The sequence below is a fragment of the Equus przewalskii genome, chromosome 4 (assembly GCF_037783145.1).
Source record: "Equus przewalskii isolate Varuska chromosome 4, EquPr2, whole genome shotgun sequence".
Lineage (NCBI taxonomy): Eukaryota > Metazoa > Chordata > Mammalia > Perissodactyla > Equidae > Equus > Equus przewalskii.
In genome coordinates this window covers 57672257-57689272 of record NC_091834.1, presented here as the reverse complement: position 1 = coordinate 57689272, position 17016 = coordinate 57672257, and the positions used below count along the sequence as shown (strand labels likewise).

At 40.1% G+C, this 17016-nt stretch overlaps 1 protein-coding gene and 1 long non-coding RNA gene across 10 annotated transcripts in view; one reads left to right on the top strand and one right to left on the bottom strand.

Annotated features, from left to right (window-relative positions):
- Positions 1 to 5530: 5530 nt before the first annotated feature.
- The window catches only part of SNX10 (sorting nexin 10), a 76398-nt gene continuing 64912 nt past the window's right edge, over positions 5531 to 17016 (bottom strand). For all 9 annotated transcript variants that reach the window (XM_070616062.1, XM_070616063.1, XM_070616064.1 and 6 more), the window contains 4 exons: positions 15231 to 15331; positions 14703 to 14801; positions 7775 to 7987; positions 5531 to 7320 (listed from right to left, as the gene is read on the bottom strand). In XM_070616062.1, coding sequence (XP_070472163.1) covers positions 7239 to 7320; positions 7775 to 7987; positions 14703 to 14801; positions 15231 to 15331 — 495 coding nt within the window. In that variant the 3' untranslated portion in view covers positions 5531 to 7238. The remainder of the gene's footprint in view (positions 7321 to 7774; positions 7988 to 14702; positions 14802 to 15230; positions 15332 to 17016) is intronic.
- Positions 7243 to 8436, top strand: LOC139082840 (uncharacterized). The gene is made up of 2 exons (XR_011539157.1): positions 7243 to 7590; positions 7830 to 8436. It is a non-coding gene; the product is annotated as an uncharacterized lncRNA (long non-coding RNA).

Here is a 17016-nt window from a genome sequence, read left to right as displayed (position 1 = left end):
AAGGATAACATTAATATATGGATGCAAATTTCTAGCGTTTATCTTAATGCATTCATTTAAATGGAACCAAAGCTGAAGAAATCACTCGTTAACAAGATACTCACAAAACAAATCTTTGTACCAAGTATTTCATTGCTAGATCAAACCCTATTATCACTAACTGCAAAGAAAATTCTGTCCTTTGGAATTTGGTTGGAATCAAGACAGCCGAAAAAAGCTGGTGGGGGGGGGGGGGATTCGAAATCTTTTTGTTTTTGCAAAGATTTATATCATAACAATATTTGTTATATTAAAACTTGTTATGCTCGACTGGAAATTTTTTAAAGGTAATATACAAATTAAAAAACATATGTCAAGAGCAGTCAATATCCAACTTTGAAGAGTATTTATGAATAACAACCTATTAGGAAAGATCAATGGGGCTTTCTGTGTAAAAAGTTAAATATTCAGGGCCTGTATTCCGCATTTGTTACCAAAGGCCTCTTTATCAGCAGAAGGAGGCAAATGATACCCTGAAAATGTTTTAAACAGCAACTTTGCTTATCTTCCTGCATTAATGATCCTTATGGCAGTTGTTGTATTAGCCTTATCACACAGCACAGCGATCAGAGAAACCTATTGCAAAAGGAAGCAAAAGAAAAAGCATTTAGTTTAATCTTGAGCCCTTTTTTTCAATCTAGCAATTTTCTGATTGTCAAGGAGGGCAACATGAAAGTTACAGTTTTACTGGGTTTTCTTAAAATCTCAAGAAGAAACTAGACATTTCCAAATGGGTGATTCATTAAACATCATATACTGTGAGAGGACAAGATTAGATCATCGACGAAATGCTCATTATGTGAGTTCTGGGTTTCGTGGTGTCCACAAGGCAGCTCTGACCAGGAGACAATAAGTGGCTCCTGAGAAAGCCAGTCTCTCCTTCAAGGCTCTGAATTGCTCACTTGTGGACATGACGGTACAAGAAAGGTACCCCTCATAAGACTTCTATTTCCTTCTTCATACAGTGTCTGTGTGCAATAGAGGGAATTCACAGGCTCGGTCTTTTAATCCCTTTCAACTTTGATAACAATACCAAACCTGACCCTGAGACCCTTCTACCTTCTCATCCTCTCAAGGTGTTTGAGAAATCACCTAACTTTATGATTGAAATTAATGTTTTCATTCAGTTGCAAAGGCTTGAGCGCAATCCACATGCTAGCAGAGTGAGCAGAAGCCCCTTCCACTCCTTCGGCCAGGTAATAGGCTTTTTCCCTTTTTTTTTTTTCATTATCCCTTTAATGCAGAGCAGGGCTACTGATTACAAAGAGGTAGTTTGACTCCAGCAATAGGTCTTCTTCACTAATCCTCACTGTCATGGAAATTCCAGCTGCTACAAGAATAAGAGGCTCAATCCATATTTGCCAGCTCTAATATGAAATCTGTCAGAGCCCAAATTAATGAGTTCCAAATTCCTTACATCACGATAACAGGTTAAGACTGGTCAATTAATTACATAAATCCTTCCCGATTCATTGTGCGTTTGCAGCCCAGATTGTGTCTTACATTACTCCATGACACAAGGCCTTTTGGCTCCTGTTGTTCCGCAGAAAGGCCCCATTTAAGTGGAGGCTGCCTGCCACGGCAAAATGTTAAATGTCACACGTTAAATTTGCACTTTTCTGTAATTGCTTTTGTTAAAAAAATTAAATTAAACCACAGGGCTCCCAGTACACCACCATGCAGAGGGCTGGGGGTAGACTGAACGGATGCCAAGGCAGGCCAGCACCTAGCTTTTACCTCTAACGGTTCACAATCTCCTCTGGACCAGGTGTCCAGCAGCAGGGGAACCCAGAACGTTCATATTCGTGAAAATAAACCAAGTTTGCCCAAGATGTGTGGAAGCAAAAATATATATTTAGAAGATTCTTTTCTTTATGAAAGGATTAAAATAGGATTCTTTACATAGCCGGTTTCCCTTTTGTCTACCAGTAAAAGTATTCGATACATAAAACACTGTTGATCTAATCACCTCTTCAGGAAACCATATCGTACAAAAGTGTGTAGGTTCTTCTTGAGCAGTCTTTGCCTTCAAAAAGAATGTTACTGACGGCTTAGCTATTTGACTTGTAACTGGTACACATCTACCCAAAAGAAATAATTGAGGACTAAGATCTCAAAGGACTTCAAGAATCATCCAGGTCAAACCTTCGCCTTTTTAAAACATCAAAATGTGCTTGGAATCACAGCTTGTTAGAATGAGACCTGGAACTGTCGACTTCCAGATTCCTAGGGTGGTCTCTCTTCACCCCACTACATTTCCTTGTGGCGTGGGCTTGTATACCCAGGTGCCCCACATCGAATGGAACCAGTTCCCCGTTGTGTTTCCTGCATCATCTTACTGCGGCCTGGGGGCTCTGCAAACACAGGAGCGAGCAGAAGACGCTCCTAAGCAGAGTGGAATCTTTGTTAGGCGCAGGGTCTTTCCACCCGGGACCCCTACCACCACCCCCGCCTCGCAGACAACTAGCCAGACCCGAGGCGGCGCGTTCCGCGGCTGGATACTGCAGCCGCCGCGCTGGCCCGGCAGCGCCCCCCTCCGTCCTCCGGCCGCTTTGCACTCGGAATGCCACGGGCCGCGCGCTTCTTTTTTCCATGGCAAAGAACACAGCTCCACCTCTGAGCCTGCAGCATAGTGCGGTGGGGGACTTGTCTCTCCCCGCCCGCCCCCCTACCCCCAAACACACACATTAAACCCTGACCCAGGGTCGTTTCTGGACACAGGGGCACACGCTTCTACCCCAGCGGCCCAGTCCCGCCGCCAAGGCGACTGTCCCCTCTTTCTCCAAACAGGAGGAGGCGGGTTAAGGCGACGGCGCGTCCGCTGGGCAGGTTTTAGGGTCGTGGGGAGACTAGAGGGAAAAGGCGTTAGCTAATCTGTGCCGGGCGTGCGCAGATGAAACATTTGGAACGCGTGGGTTGCGCCCCGGCCCCGCCGCAACCCCGGGGCGCTGGCGGGTCCCCGCAGGCCTTAGCCACACCCAGGCTCTGGCGGCGGGGCCGAGGTCCGCCGCGCCGCGCGTATCTGCATAACAAAGCCTCGGGTCCAGCCCTGGGCTGCAGAATCCCGCCGCCGCCTCCCCCGGCTCCGGCGCGACCAGCCCGGACCCGCCATCCCGCAAACCTCCCCGCGCGCTCACAGACCCAGCGGGGCCCCTGGGGACGGCTGAACCCGGAGGCCCGGGGGCCATCGGTATTCAAGGCTCTCTCCCACACCAAACCCACCCCCAAGGCCCATCTGCATTCTAATTTTTTATTAGCACTTTTCCAGCAGCCGGAGTTGTCATGTTAACACCGGGCAGGGGCCGCGCGGGGCGCACGTCTGAGGCAGGTGGGGCAGGGGAGAGGGCGCGCAGGTCCGCGCCGTAAATCGCTGTCTTTCTGCGGTTGTTGTTCCCACTCGCCATCCACCGCCCCCCTCCACCCGGGTTGGGTTTTTTTTTTCCTTTCTTTCCGCCGCGCAGTTGCTATGGGTTACCAGGGCGGTTGCCATGGGTTACCGGACCGAGGCCGGCTGGCTCGCTACCTGCCACCCAGTCCCCGCCGCCGCCGGCGGAGCTGCCCGGGCGGGAGGAGGCGGGAGCGCGCGTGTGCGGGACGCGGCGCGGGGAGTGTGCGCGAGCCGCCGGGGCGCCGCAGCCAACGGGCGGCCGAGGGGCAGCCGCGGGAGCCGCACCGCCCGCGGGGTGGGGGGCAAAGCTATAAAGAAGGCCCAGAGGTAAGAAACTAGCAAAAACACAACCACAAGTTATGCCCGTGCTGTGCCTCTAGCAGCAAAGACAAGCGGTGCGGGGCTTGGGATGAATTCTCGTCGGGGGAGAAAGGGTATTTTCCTCTTTAGCATAAGCTATTTGCATATAGGGTCTTTAGACCAGAGCTTACATTCAGCAGAAAATTGTAGCTTAATTTTTTTTTCTCTTTTACTGTATTATCTTTTGGAAAGAAGTCTTTGGAATTTTGGAGGAGAAAAGGGTCATTAACTACCAGAGTTTGCGCCGCTAAAATAAATTAGTGTCCAATGCACTGTTCATAACAATGATGTAGAAAAGTTTCCAGCAAGAGTGAAGAGCAATTGTGCCTGACTTAAAGCGACAATGGTGACTCGTTTGTGAGATGCATATGACAAAGAATAGAGCCAAGATCCTTTGTAAATACTTCAAATTTTAAAGAAATTGTTGCTTATTTACATCCTAAAATTTTTGAACTCCACTCTATTAAAATGTATTAATTTCTTATGACCTTTACTTGCAAAGAAAATTATCCATGCTTTGACTGTCAAATTGCAATAACTAATTTCAGACAGCATTTTGTATTTGAAAATGTGTTTATATATAATAAAGAAAAGGTCTGTATTCCAAACAAAAGCAGAAAATTGTATTGAAATAAATTGAAATTGTTTCCTCCACTGAAAAGATGCTGCTTTGTATTCACAGGGTACCAACTAAGTAATTTAAATATTAAGAAGAAAACTATTTAGAAACAGAATAAGCTTTTGTTATTTTTGTCTTAAAGTTATAGAGGCCTTTTGTCAAAAAGGGTCTTCCTTTACAGCTGAAATACCGAAAACCTTATTTGTACCACAGTAGCTCAATAATAATGAATCCTTAAGGCACCAAAAAAACAGAGTTCAAAACAACATTCAATTTACTGTTGGATATAACAGTTATTGTAGCTAGGCTAATGAATTTAAGTTCTGAACAGCCATAAAAGAAATGTTATTTTTTTACCTTAATATAGTAAGGTTATTGCATATCACTTGTTTGTATGTGATTATTCAATAAAATGTGAACTAGGTTTGAAAAGCTCCTGCAAGATATTTAATATCTTAAGGGACGTAACTATTTAAACACTTCTGTTTTTCCTTAGTAACTTTAAAACTTGAAATTTTAACTAGAATTTAAATCACTTCCAAGTGAGACTTTAAAAGAAACCCTAAGTAACAGGTTGTTGACTTTCATTGTTGACACCTTTGGGTTATATATAAAACCAGTTCTCAAACAAAACACATAAACTGGCTTTAGAGGTGAACCGTTTACCCTTTCAGAATTAGCCCCAGAAATACAGTTTTGTTGTATGTAAATCATGAAGCATCCAGGATTAGAATTCTTTAAATTTGTTACATTAAAAATAGTTTTAAGTCAACATCTATTCTATTTGGTTACTTAAGTAATTTTCTTTTCCTAAAGAAAGCTTTATAAAAATATGCCAGAGAAAAATAAGAGACTTGAACAAATCAAGAAAGCCATCGAAGGCTGAAGTTCATCTAAATATCTCAGCTGCAGGAAATCAGTTTTAAGAAGCCAGCGCTTAGATATAAAAACAGCCAAACCCAGGCTAAACGCCTCAAACGTGGACAACTATAGTGAATACTGAACCAAATTTTACTAAAGTTTTCCATTAAAAATTACTGATCATTCAAGAACATGCTGAATTTAGGTCTAAATCAGAAGAAATACATTCTCTTATATAAAATAAATGACCCAACAAACTAAAGTTGATTTTTTCATATTTAATGTGAAACGATGATCTCGTGAAGTTTACATCCCACAGTATTAGGCATTACTTGATACCAATTTTGATGGCTATGTTACATCACTTACAAATAATATGACACTCAGTGACACAATATATGCTATTCAAAACTGCTGTAAAACAGAAATAATGTGAATTCAAATACATATTGCCGAGGAGTTGGGGATGGCTCTTAAATGACTGGATGGCATACTTTACATGTAAGCAAGACCAAAAGAAATTGCTAAATCTTTTTTTGTCCTGCATTAAAATAATGAGTCTTAGATGATAAAGTAACAGGACCCAAGATACATTAAATCAAAATTTTACAAAAGTTCAATGACCAACCAAAAACAAGAAGGGAAAATGAAGGAAATCATTCTTATTCTAAATTTAACTTTTTTCTGTTGGTTCTCAGTTACAAGCATTTCGAGGACTTACAATAACTTTTAAATTACTAGTTAAAATAAAATGAGGTGAGGTAACAATTATAGCAACAAGTTATCCCAGTTATGTAAAAATACCTTCCTGTTAGTTTCAGAGAGATTTTGTATCATTCAACAAGGAAGAAACTTCGATAATTATCTCAAGAAAATGCTGCCTCATCTGAAATTTGAAGTTCAATGTAGTTTATCAAAGCATTGTATTTTTGGGCCACTGAAAAAAACAGATATTTTATTAAATTATGCCAATCCTCAGGCAGATGCCTAAAAAGAAAGGGCTTTTTAAAAATGAATATTTAATTCTGAAATTAGCAAGTTGATATCCTTTTCTAAATTATGGGAACATTTACTGGTCAAATTTATTAATTTGTATAAGATCCTACTTCTAACTCAGAGATAAGTAACAAGTAACCACCATGACACCGAAAGTTACCTAGTGATAAGAAATTGCACGTTTAGTCAGAAAATAAATCATTAACCTGTAATTCTAATTACACAAAGATAATGAAAACAAATGATTTGTTTCCAGAAACCATGTGTTAAAGCTGATTTTGGATGATGAAAATGTATTTCTGAATCTATATATTGCAAGTATAAGCACAATTACTAACACTATTTCTTTTTTCCTAAGATGTAAACATTATTTTAACAAGTCTCTATGCATAAGATACATTTTCCATCTAAGTGTGCAATAGAATACTGGAAATGTTAAACACTCTTGAAATATTGCAAACACCCAAAAGCAAAGTGTCTTCCCAGTGCAGGGGAGGTACCCACAAAACACCAGCCGCATGTCTGAAAGAGGCAGAATGGTCCACGCTGTCAATATTCACAGTGGTTAAGATCATACATGCTGTGTTTACGGGAACACTGCCCATTGATACGAGAAGGAATGCTCTATCTGGATTTTAAATGCTACCTATTTACCTCTCTTTTAAAATTCAATAAAACCCAACTAGGTTTTTTAAACAGATAAATCATGTCATTTGAGGGCAGGCTCTAGCTTTACCACTAATGGTTGCCTATAAAGGAGAGTATTGCATTCACAGGCTTTCAGCTTTTTACAGAAGCTTAGCCAAAATAAGACAACATAAAAATACCACTAATACACAACCAAACATCTTTAAGAATTTAAATACCTAATATCATGACAGTGAGCTTTAGGTAAGAATATATTATTAGCGAGCTTTCTTCTCTATGACTGGACATAATTGGCTATTCCTAAGATGGTAACATTAGAATTATTTTTCAGGATTCCTGCGGAGCTGGGCTCATTTTACATCCATGTGAACTGCTGTCATCACTACTGTGTCCAAACCCAGAGGATGAACTGGAAAAGAAGAGAGGGGAAAATAATAAAAAGAGGAAATTGGTTTTCACAACACACTCAAAGCCTGAGTAACAGAGGAGAACTTTAATTATCTCCAGTCACAAAGAGAGACAGGAAATTTGGACTTTTAATTAGCCATTTGGAGTGCAGTTGGATATTTTTTTAGCTAGATAATTTAAACGCGAATAATTCAAGTCTGACTAAATGAAAGTCACATAATCAGAATGCAGATAATTGAATTTCTACTGCATTCATTAATTCAGTGTGGAGGTGTGTGTGAAGACTACTCTGATGAGCTGTCACAGCTCAATAAAATCTCAGTCAATTAATTTTTTCATTATCTTAGTATTACATCAACAAAAAAGTGAAGTGTGTGTGTATATCTATACACACGCATATGTGCACTTTGTGTTATATAAATACTTATACGTTAAATCAAAATGCAAGGAAATACCTTTCAGAATCATAATCTATATCATTTTCTTTTTTTCCTTCTTCATCTTCTTCAGGGAAACGTCTGTTCATCAAGGCAAACTTGTGAATTGCTTCTTCTACAGAATACTTAGTCTGCCCAGAAACGCACGCCTCGATGTCTTCCGAATTCAGATGGCTCTGCAAGAAGAGGTGAAGCCTGCTATCTGAGAGCAAAAGTGCGTTCTGGAGGACCCTAGGTGAAAGAAAAAGGAGAAATCATCGGTGAACAGGGATGAGCAATTATAGGGTAGGAGAGAGGAAAACATTAGAAATGTGTCACCCAAGTAATTTCTCCACTATAGCAAACTTTGCATCTGTTATGGACTCTGCTTATTAAAGAGATGAAAGCATATGTTAACTTTTATTCAATTATTTGGAAATTTAGGTGAGTAAAAATATGAAGCTAATAGTTAAGAACATCTGTTAAAAGAATAACTTCAAGGACATTTCTTCAATTTAACCATCTGTTATGACCATGTGGATTAATTATGGAAATATTTTGCTTATATAGTCATAGAAATTTATTCTACTTAAAAAAAATTTACTGCCAACCAGCATGTCAATTCTGTGATCTTTACTGGCTAGGCTGTCATGAAACATCAAAACTTTCAACTGCTATTAAAAATTATATTAAAAAGTCAATACATTTCTCAGCATGTTTTACATTTTAAAACTTTACAAGTATGCTTATTATGTACACATTTACAAGGGCTCAGTTGAGAGGTGGCTTTTTTTGAATACCTAAGATTGACTAGAAATTTCTCCAAAATCTTCAGCTGTGCTGTGTATCTACATTGTTAAAATGAACCACCAAATAAAATTGTTCCCAGCCAATTTTACCATATGTAATTAAAGTATAATAATTTTGTGATAAGTATACACTAGCTTTCCCACATGAAAGATCAAAGTTTACAAAGAGAGTACAGATTTCAACTATTCATGAGAACCACATGAAGGGTTCAAATCTCCCCCGGAGCAAAGTCTACACATGATCAAATTCGTGTTGCCAGTGAATGTGTTTTTTTGGAAACGCACGTCTGAGAACAGGAAATTAAGTCAAAGTACACCCTTATATTTAAATAAAAACTTTTATCTTTTTAGCAAAGATTTTGATGTTTGATCATTTAATCTCTTTTAATAGTTCAATAATGATATAACACAAGACACTAAGACCAGACGTAGGGGACAAAACTAAAGTGAAACACTAAAACCCCAGTACGATTTTGCCCAACATGGGATTTTTCCTGTAGAGGTCTATAAAAAATAGATTATGTATTTCAGACTAAATGAACTTTATCTTATATTCTGCATTTTTAAACAAGTAATTAGAAAAGTAAGTCTCTTTTGGCCATTCGTATCAGTGTACTTAAAATCCAAGGTGATTAGAATATTTCCTTTTTCTTCAAAATAGAATTATTTCTTCAAGAAGGCAAACATCTAAAAGTACACAGCATCAAAACCAAAATTTAGCCATCCTCTTGGCTTACAAAGGTAGTCTGAGTAAGGATTCTTTACCAGCCTACAAAAAGGAAAAATAAAACCTTTGTGCTTTTTAAAAGGCAAAATTTCAACCACAGCCGCTAAACCTCTCCCCTCCTTCCTTGTCCACTGCCCCAGGCTCTCTCTGAAGATGACCACGTCACATGATAAGGATTAATTTACCAAGCACAAGTGGTAAAGTAGTAAATCCCTTTTACTACTCTTCGAGATTTATTTTCTACATTTACAAATGTTTACCACTCTTGTTTTAAATACTTCAAATCAGGAGAAGATTTATATGACAACGACCCATTAATATTAGCTTGCATTTGCTGTGAAGTTTGAACAGAGTGTTTCCTGTGTCCTTCTGTCAGGGGTTTCCTGCCAGCCATGGTACAAGTAACTGTTTATGGGATTATACTTACTGCTTTGTTTCTGTTGGAAATGTGTTTTATTTTCTTTATAAAATAATGGGTAATCTTTAAAATTGATTTTAGATGGTTCGAGGCATTACACCACAAAAGTAATGAGCACTAATGCCAATGATATTGGACACAAATTCATTTTAGCTTTATTTCATGTCTAAAGCAATTCGACTGGGCCTTGAACTGCTCACGCGCTGTTATTAACTCGCTAGTAACCTAACACATGGGGACAGCAAACAAAAGTGATCAGAGTCCAGGTTGATCGGGACCTCAAGGCTACTGTCCTTTTTCTTGAGCTATAATTCAATTTCCAATTTTACTGTACATTAGACTCATTATTTCCCAGTCTTGTCTTTTCTGCTCAATACTGCCATCTGGAGGACACACAGGTGAAAGGCGAGAGGGAGCTCAACACTTCCAGCTCAGAATTCTGAAGTAGGCAAAAGATGTGGCTGGGGAGGGAGCATCTGCACACACACACAGGCCCAGAGTTCAAAAACAGCACATCTCTAAGCAGTTTTGAATTCCTTGTGCCTTGATAAATTTATGCCACTGTGCTCCATGGGTATGAGTTTTAAATAAGCAAAAATAATTTTTTAAAAATATTTATGATTTTTATTTTCAGTCAGAGATTTCATTCCAAAACTAAAACCACAAAATTTTTAGAGTGTCTTCCCATCTGGTTTGGTGAGCATAACTAGTTCATTTAAAGTAGTACCTGGTTTACTATATATCAGAGCGTGTTGCGACCGCCATCAACATAATAGGAAATTCTATTTTTACCTTAGTCATATTTGTGCCACATTTTCCACAAACAAATCAAATAGCAGAAAATCAACTTCAAAGTTAATATGAAGAGTACTTTGTAAAACAGTCTATAAAATGTCATTTTTATAAGCTTCCTTAAAAATAAATGTATGCAATTTTCAAGCTTTTATATAAGGAACAAAAAATAGCCTCTAGAATTTTAAAGGAATTTCTGAGAAGATATTTACAACATGAGTCAAAAGTTATTCCTTTCCCCATAACAACTTCAAACCAAACAAAGCAACAGCTGTTTTCGCTTGAATGGGATGCAGTTGACACTCTGGTTCTCCTCAATGTGATTTTATTAGCTGCCTTATATATTGGTTCAGTTAGGAACAATATATAGCTGTGCAAAACCATTTCATCCTTACTAAGAACGCCTGGGTCTCCTGAACCCAATGTAATAGCATATAGACACATCTGCATAGCATGTGGAACGTTAGCAGTTTGATGTAGGAAAAAAAAAAATTAATTCAGCCTAATTTCTCTTACCACGAGAAAAAAAGAAAACCTACAAATCTTCACTGAAGACATTCATGATCTGTGCTGTGGTGCCCTCTATTGAACACAAAGACACAAACATTGTGTGTGTGTGGGTGTGTGTGTCTGTATAAAACCAGCTGTAGTGTTTCCACAGTATCCTTTTGTAAAAACTATAATATTCCTTAAATTTCTAAGAAATACAAAACTGTAATACAAAAGTCTACCTTGTAAGGGAAATGTAGATATATTAATGGGATGAATTCCGTAAAGAAGGAAGGCTGGCTGCTGTTGGTGACATCGGTCCAGTGTAAAAAATTAGCAGGAATGCCATTTTCACAGTCGAAGACTTACCAACAGAGTTTATCATTTTAGTCTATAACTTTCTTTTTCCATCACTAATTACAGAAGTGACTCACTATTTATAATTAGCCAGGGGTAAAATCCAAAAAAGAGACTATAGCCAAGATTGAGGGAAAAATCTCACAATCACACTGATCAAATTTAGCTAGCATTTAAGAGTTTCGCTAATTATAAACTTGCCAGTTCCTGGGATTAATATAGTGTCTCCACCTTTCCTATGATTTCCTCTCTATAAAATTGAGATGATACCCATCTCCTAATACTGTTGTAGGTATTGAGATAAAACATGTAAAAATCTAAACATATAGTAAGTGTTCAGTAAATGGCATAAATTATTCTTATTTGGCACCTAGTCAAAGAAACAACTTTCTAATCCCTCTATGAAGACTGGCCTGGATGTGTACTTTGCTATTTAATATGTGTTATTTCACAAATGACCTTAAAATGGAAGAAAACATATTATATTTATATTCTATATACCCACACAGGCACAGAGACAGCAGCATTTTGGTTTCAGAGGGTTTGAACATATATAGTGCTCTTGGTTCATAACTTCAAAACTTACATAAAAACCGTATTTTTAAAATACTTGCTAACAATCTACAACGCAAGCATATTTCACATTTTAATGCTGCGGTGTCTTCCCTTTCAGGTTCCTAAAGTGCTCTACAGACAAACAAGAGACAGGCTATGATGGTGGCCCTACTTAATGGGTAACCAACGGGGCCTCAGAGGACGTCAGGCTGGGGTCAGGACACAGTGCCGAGATGGCCAAGTTGCATGTGGCATCCAGTTTCCCAAAGCGGGCTTGGGCTGGGGAGACACCAGGGGCAAAGTCACGGAAGGCTGCTACTTCTGCACAAACTGGACAAAGAACAGGAGAGCTATGCATCAGAATGTGAGGGACTCAGAAAGGAGGGTGGGGACGGTCAGGAGGGGCCACAGCATTCAGGTCACTTAGGTCAGACCTGAACCCAATGGTAGGATATTGGACTCCTTGCTTCTGTCTAGTTCAGACCACACAGAAACACTAGATTTCATTTTTAATGTGAAACTCATCAACTTGGAGACTAATGTTCATATCCCATAGTGAAACAAGTAACATCCCAAGAGAACTTGGTGTCTGTTCTATGATTTGAGGCCTGGATGAAAATCCAGAGGCAATTTTAATTATTCTAGCCATGCCAATAGGTAGATAGTGCCTCCCCACTAGAATGGAAGCTTCAAGAGGGGAAGGATTTGTGTCCATTTTGCACAGTCCTGCATCCCCAGTACCCAGCCTGGCCCAAAGCAGCCACTTAATAAATGGGTTTTCAGAGCCTTTTCTGGTGCATTATCTGAACAACACAACAACCCAGTGAGGTCAGCAATGCCTGTGTTACATTATCTCACTCTTTACAGCAAACCAAGGCTCAAAGGAATTAAGTGACTTTTCCAAGGTATAGCTGGAAAAAAAGCAGGAGCCAACATTCATGGGAGACCTGGAACCCAGCTCCTCGAACTCCTGATCCAGACACATTCCACTATGACATCTGCATCAAATTCAACCACCAAACAGCCAAACAACACAGTGTGCAAAAATAACCAAGTGCAAGCACAACCCCACTGCAGCCAAATGGCGCTCACTCAGTCATTAATTTGTTATATCAACTGCAGGAGAGGAGGTCGTGTTCAAAACAATGAAGTGATTCCTGTCCCAAACACATGCCCTCACGTAACTAGCAACGTAAATACAAAAACACGTGCCGTCCTTTGACCTGAAATAAGGAGACTTTCCACAGAAGACAAGCCGCTCCCCAGTGCTGACAGGGACTGCGGGATCGGCTGTTCCTGTCCAGGCCTCACGGGCGATGGCCAGTCTGCAGCTTCCCTGAGCAGCATCTGGAGCGACAGGCCACTCTGCAAACTTGTTCTGCAGGGACCACATCTTAAGGGAGAGGCCATCAGCCACCTGGGTCTCATAGAGACAACAATTAAAATCCCTTTCCCTTTGGGAAAAAACTTGACCAGTTCTTTGTTCTGTCCCGCCTGTGATTTAGGCAAAAGAATACCACTGTACGTTTTCTAGGACTTGGCTCGGTTCATCGGTTCTTCTGGTCTCTTGTCATTTTTATTCCTCTGGCTTCTTTAGCTTTCCCAGCCCTCCCTCAATTTATAGTCTTGGATGTTTCTATATGCCTCCATGACCCTTTCAAAGGAAAGGCACTATATCAATCTAACAGAAATAAATATTAATATTCATGTGCATACTTAATACCCAAACCCTTTATGAGTGAGCCATCTGGGGCGAAGGCAGTATATTACTGCAGGCCAACTCTAAGGTGCCAGGTAGTGGACTCAGAAGGAGATTACTTCAGGTCGTGAAGCCAGCAGAAAAAGAAAGAGAGCTTAGGAGACACGGCCCTGCCACTTACTAGTAGTCATATGACTCTAAAAAACTGGAAGTTAGGAAAATTAGCTCAAAGCTATTGCATGTCTAAGCATATTAAAATAATAATGGCCAATACTTAGATGGCACACATTATGCGCCAGACTGTTGTGAGTGCTTTACGCTCGTTACCTCGTTTCATCCTCTCAACAACGTTCTAAGTAGGTACTATTATTAACCTGATTTTCTAGATGAGAAGACAGGCACAGAGAGGGTAAAAGACTTGCCCAAGCCCCCAGCTAAGATCTGAACCCAGGAAGGCTGGCCTCAGAGTCTGTGTGCAAAGCAACGTGCTGTCTCATGGGACGGATATTCCCGCTTTCCAGAGTGGAGAAAGGAAATGAGAATAGTGTGAATTCAAGTCGCTTTCACTGCAGTGCCCACCATCACCAAGTAAGCCAGAGCTAATAACCCCCTGAGACTGTTCACACACCAGTAAATACCCCCTTATAAACATTCTCTCCAAAGAGTAGACTTAAACTATTCATTTAGAGGAGCCAGAAGGGTATTAGCAGCCCAGCGTAGAGCTGACTCTGCTCTGTCAATCCTAAATGTTGTAAATAAAGACAGTTTTTAAGAAGCTCTTTGTTAATAAAGCACATTTGTTTCCTGGGAAATTTTACTTTTGTCAGCTAAACTCCCAAATAATTTGGCTCTGTTTTACAGCTTAAGGGGCCATACATTTATTATCTGATTCAATTAGTTCGTTGTTTCCTTTCTAAATTTGGTACCGAATACGCAGCATATGATGTGAGCCACAAGATGGCGCTCTAATCTAGGAAATGAACTTCTACTGAGGCCGGCTCTCAGCGGATTAGAGCCTTTCAGAAATAGTACTGTTCTCCCCCACATCATCATAGGACACCCAACTCCTGCAGAGTGCTTTTCCACATCCCCTGTGGCCACAAGAGTTTCTGCACACTTACTTTCTGAGGAAATCTTCCAAACCCTGACGACGCTGATCTACATGCTGGCGATTGTTCATGTTGAAAAATAAATTTTTAGATGGAAGTTCTGGCAGTTGTCTTAGGAGAAAGGGAAAAAAAAAAAATTTTAATCATCACATCAAGGTGGATCAAGGTGGTTCAGTTAGAGAAATCCCTCAAAGTGAAAGCAAATTATGAATGATAATTATCATCCAACTATTATATAATGATATATGTATTATATATATTATATAGTAAGGGTATGAGAAAATCAATTAATTTAAAGAAAACCCCATTTTAAACATTTTTTGTGGCCTTTCACGATCAATACTCATGAAAGTTGGTGGAATTCAAGTGATAAATATTGAATTCAGATGCAGTAGCCACAAAACTAACTAAAGCTATATATTGCAATCAAGAAGAAAGTCTATAAAATCCTTCATGTTTTATATATCTTAATGCATATCAAATTGTTAAGTATTGAATATAATAATACAGACTCTTCAATATACTCTTTAAATCACTTACACCAGCAATGCATTACTTTGGAGTCTCTGCCTTAGCCACACAAATTCTCTATATCTTCTGCGTACACAGGATGTTTTCATTGTAAAACACATGCTATTGGTCTGTTTAGAGAAAAAGAAACATATAAGCCTCACTTAAGGAAAAATGCTTTTCTCATATCTATAACTCACTATATGCCCCCAATATTCATTCTAAATACGATTTTAAAAAAACAAAAATACATTTGCATTATGCTTGACTCAAATCTCGTACATAACCCACCAATATAACAGCCCTGAAGACAGCTGGCATGACAAAAATGAAGAGTGTTGTCCTGGGACAAGGCATGACCCAGCCACTCCCCGAGTCCTGAAGTAGCCTTCTGCTCACCTATTAGCGCTGCTTTCAAAGACAAATCATAAAAATTAAACAAGTCCCGAATGGGGCTGGCCCCGTGGCCGAGTGGTTAAGTTCGCGTGCTCCGCTGCAGGCGGCCCAGTGTTTCGTCGGTTCGAATCCTGGGCGCGGACATGGCACTGCTCATCAAACCACGCTGAGGCAGCGTCCCACATGCCACAACTAGAAGGACCCACAACGAAGAATACACAACTATGTACCGGGGGGCTTTGGGGAGAAAAAGGAAAAAATAAAATCTTTAAAAAAAAAAAAAATTAAACAAGTCCCGAAGCACAAATGACCAATAAGAACTCAGGGTCATCTACTGCATTCTAACACCCTCTATCCATCCATGTAGCTGGAGAAGCCCTTGGGGATTAGACACACCTTCTTGTGGCCCTTGACATGACATCACAGAAGCCGTCACGTCCCTGATGTGGCCATCATTACAGATCACGCAAATGACCAGGAATCCTGAAATCACTTTTAAACAAGAGAAGAGCCTCCCCCTCCTCTACTAGACATTCGAGGCAGAGTAATCCAAGTTACAGAGAGGCGTGCAGTGCACGGGGACAAGCATCCGCACGGGGGACCCAAATCCTAGTCCTGGCTCTGGTATAGAGCTAGTCACTTAAACTCCAGTTTCCTGAATAGTAAAACAGGGATGAAATAGTAGGTATCTTTTTCACAGCGTGGTTGTGAGGAGTGATAATAAGCACTTGGCAAATATTATCTATTGATATTCCTAGTTACTCGATGTTGGTTTCCTTCCAGCTACCCTACGGCAGACTTGGAAAAAGCCACCAAGAGAGGCTCCATCCTAAGTAAAATGGCAAGGCTCCTCCTTTGGGTAAACACAGCTGGTAAATCTGTGTGTTTCTCCTTTGGGTAAAACAAGAGACCTGCAAATATTTGTCTACTGGCTTTGTAAGAAGATCTCTATTCTCTGTATTCATTTCAAAGTTCTATTTCATGATCTTTACATTGTCAACGAGAAATTTTTTTTGCCCCTCAAATTTATATTATTTCAAAATTGTTATTATTCCACCACTTAATAAGCACCTAGCAATTGTTTGCCTTGGGAAATGTAAGTGATTATGTGCATGAGTTCTTAGACTGTTCCCATGAAATGTATGGCACAGTTCCTGGTATTCTCGAACTTTATAAAGTTCAGAAAACCTCAGGATGCAGAGAGGTTAAGCGACTTGCCCCCAAAGTAGCTATTGGTCTAAATCCCGTCGTCTTTGACAACATGGCAGCAAAATGTGGTGGGGACGGAGACTGTGGCACAGTAACATTCTGCGTGTGGATTTCAAAGCACACGAGGGCCTCAGTCTAATGTGATCCCTGGGGACTAAGACAGCAGGCCGTTGACACCAGAACTGGTGCCCTAACGAGGCTTGGGCGGGTA